At 61.4% G+C, this 7026-nt stretch overlaps 1 protein-coding gene across 10 annotated transcripts in view; it reads left to right on the top strand.

Annotated features, from left to right (window-relative positions):
- The first annotated feature begins 217 nt into the window (after nucleotides 1-217).
- Nucleotides 218-7026, top strand: part of POLRMT (RNA polymerase mitochondrial) — a 20893-nt gene continuing 14084 nt past the window's right edge. For 6 of the 10 annotated variants that reach the window (XM_029216640.1, XM_029216639.1, XM_029216645.1 and 3 more), the window contains exons 1-4: nucleotides 1054-2334; nucleotides 3052-3671; nucleotides 6101-6231; nucleotides 6332-6524. In XM_029216640.1, the coding sequence (XP_029072473.1) occupies nucleotides 2106-2334; nucleotides 3052-3671; nucleotides 6101-6231; nucleotides 6332-6524 (1173 nt within the window). In that variant the 5' untranslated portion in view covers nucleotides 1054-2105. Of the gene's footprint in view, nucleotides 327-824; nucleotides 924-1053; nucleotides 2335-3051; nucleotides 3672-6100; nucleotides 6232-6331; nucleotides 6525-7026 lie in introns of those variants that run through there. The other 4 variants (XM_029216647.1, XM_029216643.1, XM_029216646.1 and 1 more) reach the window with 1 other exon arrangement.

The following is a 7026-nucleotide window of genomic DNA, read 5'->3' as shown; positions in this document are numbered from 1 at the left end:
GCCCAAGCAACGGCTCTGTCCCGCCCCGCCTCGACAGGGAACAGCCAATCAGCGGGCACCACCGGCGCATGCCCCCCGCCTCCGGCGCCCCGATGCCCCCTGGGAATTGTGGTTCCTCCCGCGCTCTCCAGGCGCGTGGTCCCTTCGCGGCCGCCGTAGGCCATAGGACTACAACTCCCGGCGGGCGCGGGCGGCGCATGTGCGTTGCGGCGGCGCGGTGGTTCCGCGTGCTGGCGGCATGTCAGCTGTACGCTGGGGCCGCGGCGCGGCGGGGTTCGGGAGGGCCCTGTGGCCGGCGGGACCCCCCGGCCTCCTGGCCGAGGAAGGTAATGAAGGGGAGTCCCGGAACCGCTGCCCTGCCCCCCCACCCGCGGCCGTGACCTTTGGCTTCTCGACCCTCGGAATCCAGCTCCCTCCGACCCTTGCCCTTTGCTCTTGGGAGTTCTGGGAAACCCAGTGACTCGACCCCGCTTTCACTCGCCCTTGGCCCACTCTCCGGACAGGGGTCGGCGGGGCACTTTGATCTTCGACCCTTGATTTCTTTTGGAGCCCCATGACCCACTATTTACGGTTTAGGGTTTTTAACCTTTGGATTGTCTGTGCCTTAGTTCGACGAACCTTTTATCCTCCACCCCACGCCCCAGTTTTCTTTTTTCCTTTGCCCGTGGTGTCCCCTTCACTTTTGTCCTGTTAGTTTCTTTCCAGTGTGAGACCGGTGACCACTGTCAGTTCCCACTGCCTTTAGGGTTCCTTTGCCCCGTCAGGGCCCTCCCTCCCCCACCCCTGATGCCCGCCTCCTTCAGCCTCCCTGGTCTTTCCTGCAGGGGCTCTTGGTGGCTCCTGGAGCCGTAAGAGGAGCTCGACTGCCAGCCCTTGTGAGCAGGACCGCCGGAAGGACTGGGGCCATGCCGAGCTGCTGGAGGGTGAGCCTGACCCCCGAGGTTTGGGGCCTGAAGCCCCTTCCTCGCTGTCCCCCCGTCGGCAGCGCTGCTGGGAACCGCCTCCCTGGTTCCCCACAGGGACCCCGGTGAGAAGGGATGTCAGTCTGTAAGGTGGGGTGACTCATGGGGTCCCGCTCTCTGGTGGTCCGAGGGCTCCCACGGTGAAGCGAGTGCTGTACACAACGAGCTCTTGTAGTTCCCTCGTCCCAGCAGGGGCTCCCCCTTTCCAGATGAGACAGTGGAGGCCCAGATCTGTGGCTGGAGAGACTGGCTCAAGGCCACGCACCGCTGCATGTGCAGAGCTGGGCTTTGAGCTGCGACATGACCAAGCTCAGTGGTCCTGGCTCAGCTTCCTGGGCTTGGGCGCATGATGGGGTCTACTCGTGGTCCTTGTCACCTGGGACGGACAGCCAGGTCCTGGCGGCCTCTGTAGCAAGTGGGGGGGCATCTGTCCTTCTCGCCGCCTCACTGTCCTCTCCCTCCCAGACGTCCAGTGCCTCCTGCTTCCCCTCCTGTCCCTCGTCCAGTGTGTGTCCAGCAGCCAGGAGTGGGGTGGGGGAGGCTTTGAAAAATAACACCTAATTTCAGAAAACCCCAAACACGCAGATGTGAAGCCACAGGTCCCATGGGCTTCAAGAGCAACCTTCTTTCGTTTCTCACCCATCTCATTATTTTAAAGCTAAGCCCAGGGTCTGGAAATCTGAATCACTTCATCTCACTCCCCAGCCTTGAACCGTCCAACTGTTTCCTCTCTCACAGAATAATCTCCAGACCCCCACTGAGGGCCGTAGACCTCCAGGCCTTTGCCTACCTCCTCGGCTTCTGGCATCAGGAGCTTTGCACCTGCCTGTCCTGGGTCACCCCCCCAGGTGGCTTGGATGCAGCCGCCTCCAAGGGAAACCTGTGCCCACATCCTGCTTCTGCCTCGTGTCCTGCCCGACGCTTTGCCGCCGGACACTCTCCCACACGTGCAGAAAGGGTCTGCCGAGTCTCCGGACACTGAGGCTAGGGCCGCGCCTGTGTTTCTGCTCTGGGCCAGCTCTCTCTGGGGCCGATGTTGTAGTGAGACAGGCGCAGGCAGGAGATGGATACCCTTGGTCCTCACGTTCGCGGATTCTGTGTTTGCAAAGTCTCCTACCAGCTGAGCTTGTAACCCCAAAGCCGATGCACACCTTCCCAGCTGAGGTGGAGCCGGGCGACGCCCTGTCAACAGGCATCCTTTTCAGGGTGTATCTGGTGCCACGTTTTTGCAGTTTGTGCTGTTCGTTGGTGTTTCTGCAGTTTAAAATGGCCCCAGACCTGGTGCTGGGGTGCTGTCTAGTTTCCTCAGCTCAACGGGGCTGTGACGTGCCTTTTGTAGAAAATCTGCATGTTCGACAAGCTTTGTTGAGGGGTGAGTTGTAGGAGTGTTGGCTGTGAGTTCAATGTTAGTGAATTAGCAATACATAGGAAATAAGATATCTCAGATGAGAACTCACAAAACAGTGTTATGTGTGGACCTGTTGGTGGAAATACGACCACGGGCTCTCAGGAGCCCCGTGTTTGCCTGGGAGTGGTGGTTCCCTGTTCACCAGCTCAGTGGCCTGAAACTCTGTAGAACAGAACTGCCCCAGGTTCTGAGAGCTGACTGTCCGTGAAGTGGCACGGGGCAGCGGCGGGCTGTGAATTGTCTGTGTGGGCTGGTGGGGTGTGGGGGTAATGGCACGTGCAAAGGCCCTGAGGCCATTACGGATGGAGTGGGGGTGGGAGGGGCAGGGAGGTGCCGGCACCCGGGTGGATTTTGAAGGCAGAGCCCTGAGGAGGCGCTCACGGGCTGCATGTAGGGGGGGAGAGTCGCAGACGACCTGTGACTTTTGGTCAGGCTGGGAAGGACAGAGCTTGGGGGGGTGGAGGAAGACGCAGAGAGGCAGGTTGTGGGCAACACCGGGAGCCTGTTCGGGACGTTGGGTTTGAGTGGCTCGGGTGGATGAGTGCTGGTTGGGTGGGTGGGGCGTGCGTGGCCAACGAGGTAAGTCTAGGGACGTTGGCGGTGGTCAGCAGACACATGGGGCTGAGGTCTCTCGCCTCCTGGGCAGCGGGGTCCCCTGACGTCTCGCCCTCTGCCCCATAGTGCTCAAGGCGCGGGTGCGGCAGCTGCAGGCCGAGGGCGTGGCAGAGGTGCCGGTGAAGAGGGTGGCCAAGAGGGTGACCGTGGCTCGAGCCCCGGAGGCTGGCGGCGCGCAGCCGCCCAGGCAGGCCCAGGCCGGGGCCCAGGGGGCCGCCGCCACACCCAGCAGCCGCTGGGCGCAGAAACTGGACAGCGATCAGCAGCTGACGGAGAAGCGCAAGCAGCGGCTGGAGGGGAAGCTGCGGAAGCGTGTGGAGAAGGGGGCCTGGCAAAAGCAGCTGCGCCTGGAGCCCCGGCTGCTGAGCAGGAAGCTGGCGGGCCAGCTGCAGCACTGGGAGCAGGGGGCGCCCCGGAGCCCGTGGGAGGAGCAGCTGGCACAGCTGCTGCAGGAGGCCCCACACAGGCTGAGCAGCGAGGCGGCGGCGGCTCCGGCGGACAGAGGCCCCGAGTCGCGGCTGGAGGGCCAGCAGCAGAGGCTCCTGTCCTTCTTTGAGTGCTGCCTGCTCACGGGCCACCTGCCCCTGGCCCACCACGTGCTGGTCACCCACCACAGCAAGTCCCAGCAGCAACGGCTGCTCACGCTCTCCATGTACAACATGGTCATGCTCGGCTGGGCTCGCCAGGTGAGTGACTGGGCCCAGGGAGCGAGTGCCCCGGGGTCAGAGGCAGAAGCCAACTTGGGGGCACTTAGATTCGAACCCTTGTCTTTTAGCCCCAGGGCTCAGGCCTTTGTCTTTTCTTGTTTTAATAATTCTTTAGGCTTGTCAATTATGAGTCACACGTGGCCTTCAAAGCAAAGTGTGAAAATGAAGCTGTGCTCTGGTTCAGAGCATTTCCTTCTGGTTACTTGACCACGGCTCTGGTGCGAGGGGCGCTGCAGACCCTCCCTGGGGCTGCGACCTCAGTGCTTTCCATCTGGCTTGTTCTTGTCTCGAGTTTCCTAGGTGGGATCCTGCTTTTTAATGCAGACACTCACAGCTGTGACTTTCCCTCTGGGAACAGCTTTAGCTGCTTCCCTCTCCCACGTCTTCTGTTTTCACCTGCGATTTCTCCTCTGACCTGTGGCTGCTGAGGAGTGTTGCTTAAGCGCCCTTGCTGTGAAAACTTCCCCAACACCCTCCCTCCCGTGGGTCTGCGACCTCATTTGAGGAGCAGCAGGGAAAGCGTTAGTGCCGGGCAAACAAGGGAAACAGTTGTGTGAAGACACAGGTGCGACTCGCTAAGGCACGTTGGCGGCAGGGACTTCGCTGTGCCGACTCACGCACAGAACGCGGCCCAGAGCTGCCTGATAGCGCTGGGAGGCTCCCAAGGCCTCCACAGCGACAGTCACGGGGGGCTTCTTGCCTGCATTGTCTTTGCAGGAGGGCACTCAGTTCCAGGAGTTAGTCTGCCTTCCCAGGTTTCTGGCCTCCGCCGTCCCCCCAACAAAGCGTCCTGTTACGGCAGCATGTTTCTGATTAGATGAGCTTCCTGGGGCTGCCGAACAAATGAACACAAACTGGGAGGCTTAAAGTAGCAGAAGTTTGTTTTCTTTTAGTCCCAGCGACCAGACGTCCGAGGTCAGGGCGTGGCAGGGCCCCACTCCCTCTGGAGGCTCCAGGGGAGGGTGCTTCGTGCCTCTGCCAGCTCCTGGGTCTGCGATGTCCCTTGGGCTGTGACCGCGTCCCTCTGATCTCTGCCTCGGTGGTCACACGGCCTCCTCCAGTGTGACCTCATCCTAACTGCACCTGACCTCATCTAACTGACCTCATCCTAACTGCACCCTGCACCTGCAGGGACCCGGTTTCCAAATAAGGCCCTTTTCTGAGGTTCCAGGTGGATGTGAGTTTTGGGGGCCCTAGGCAGCCAGCCTATGTCGGGCAGGCCTGGCTGCCACCCAGACCTGAGTTTAGTCCCGTTCTGCCACGTGCTCCCCGTGGCCACACCCCTCCCTTCCCTCTGACACTTGGGTTTCCCATCTTGGGAGGAGTGAGGGCTGTAATCTAGGGCTCCAACCCCATGTATGTATGTGTTTAACACTGTGAAGGTTCGAATGCATGTTTTCGTGGTGGTGGTGACATTACTGTGAGTTTTCTTTTTTTTTTTTTTTTTTTCTTTGCTGTACGCGGGCCTCTCACTGTTGTGGCCTCTCCCATTGTGGAGCACAGGCTCCGGAAGCACAGGCTCAGCGGCCATGGCTCACGGGCCCAGCCGCTCCACGGCATGTGGGATCTTCCCGGACCGGGGCACGAACCCACGTCCCCTGCATCAGCAGGCGGACTCTCAGCCACTGCGCCACCAGGGAAGCCCTCTTTTCTTTTTTTTTTAATAAAAGTTGTTTCCACTTTTTATTTATTTATTTGGCTGCATCAGGTCTTAGTTGTGGCTCGTGGGATCTAGAGCGCAGGCTCAGTAGTTGTGGCGCACGGGCTTAGTTGCTCCGCGGCACATGGGATCCTCCTGGACCAGGGCTCGAACCCATGTCTCCTGCGTTGGCAGGAGGATCCTTAACCACCGCGCCACCAGGGAAGTCCTCCTGCTGCGAGTGTTTAGAGGTAGGATAGATGGGCTGCATCTGGACCAGCAGCGTCCGGTAGGCCTTTCTGTGACTTTGCCAGTGTTCCTCACCTGCTCCAGCTCCTGTCGCTGTTGAAGCAAGTATTTAAGTTAAACTAAGCTAAGTGGCCGCTGTGGTTGGTGACTACCGGACTGAGCAGCCCCCGCTTCCTGCCCCCCACCCCGGGCCGTGCAGGCAAGCACCTAGGACCCAGTTGTTGGCACGTGGTCTGGGGTGGCAGCACCTGTCAGACAGGGTGCAGGACACATGGTGGGGTGCTGGGAATGCCTCTCTCTGGAAGGGTCTGTCGCATCTCTCCTGAGCCACCAGTGGGCTGGAGGAGAAACCACAGGGGAAGTTAGCGGGGAGGCCTGTGTGGAGGAAGGAGGCCCGGTCGCCGGGAAACTGGGTAGAGGAGTGGGCGGGCAGCAGGGAGCACTGTGGGCCGAGCTGGGGCCTCCCTTCCGCCCACACCCGGCCCCCCCCGCAGGCCCTCACCCCGCTTGGTTCCCCCAGGGCTCCTTCAAAGAGCTGACGTACGTGTTCTTCATGCTGAAAGACGCCGGCCTCGCCCCGGACCTGCAGTCCTACGCGGCTGCCCTGCAGTGCATGGGGCGCCTGGACCAGGATGCTGGTACCATCCGAAGGTGGGTGGGTCGGTGTAGGGTGGCCTGGCTGAGCTGGAGGCTGGGATCCCTGGGGCTCCCCGGGCACTGGCGCTGTGAGCCGGGTGTGTGTGCCCTGCAGGTGCCTGAAGCAGATGGCGCAGGACGGGCTACAGCTGCAGGGGCTCTTCACAGCTGTGCCGCTGAGCGCCGAGGAGCGGGCTGAGCTCCTGCGGGCCGTGCGCAAGGCCAAGCCCACCTTCACCCCCCCGCGGCCGCCCGTGCCCTCGCCCCAGGTCAACACCTCGCCGCTGCTCCGGGAGATCTACGCCAAGGTGAGCTGGGGCCTGTGGCCTGGCACCTGCCGGGGGCGGGGGGCGGGGGGGGGGTTGTCATCTCCGGGTGCCTCGGCCCCTTCCCGTCTCTCCTGGCGGGGTCGGCCCCACCCACCCCCATGCTGGCGGGAGGGAGGCTGCTGTGGGGGGCCCATGCCGCACCGTCCTGGGTTTCCACGTGGCGATGCAGCCGTGGGCCGAGCGTCGGGGTGTCGCAGGGCCTGTGTGCCCTCCCTAAGACTGGACAGCTAACTCCGCAGGCGGCAGGCAGCGGGCGAGGCCACACCCACCTCCCAGGGTGGAGTAGAGCATGACACCTTGAGGCACTGGGTTTTTTCTTTTTACTGGGACATAATTCTCCTATTCTACAGTTCACCTTTTAAAGTGTAATTCAGTTTTGTTTTTCTTTTTAGTATATTGATCTCTATGTAATTCCAGAACGTTCCATCATCCCGAAAGGAAGCCCGTCCCCATCAGCAGTCAGTCCCCATTCCCCCCCAAC

This window comes from Monodon monoceros, unplaced genomic scaffold (genome assembly GCF_005190385.1).
Source record: "Monodon monoceros isolate NGI ecotype Baffin Bay Population unplaced genomic scaffold, NGI_Narwhal_1 Super_Scaffold_12, whole genome shotgun sequence".
Lineage (NCBI taxonomy): Eukaryota > Metazoa > Chordata > Mammalia > Artiodactyla > Monodontidae > Monodon > Monodon monoceros.
Note: the sequence above shows the minus strand (reverse complement) of the source record. Positions and strands in the feature narration are given on the sequence as shown.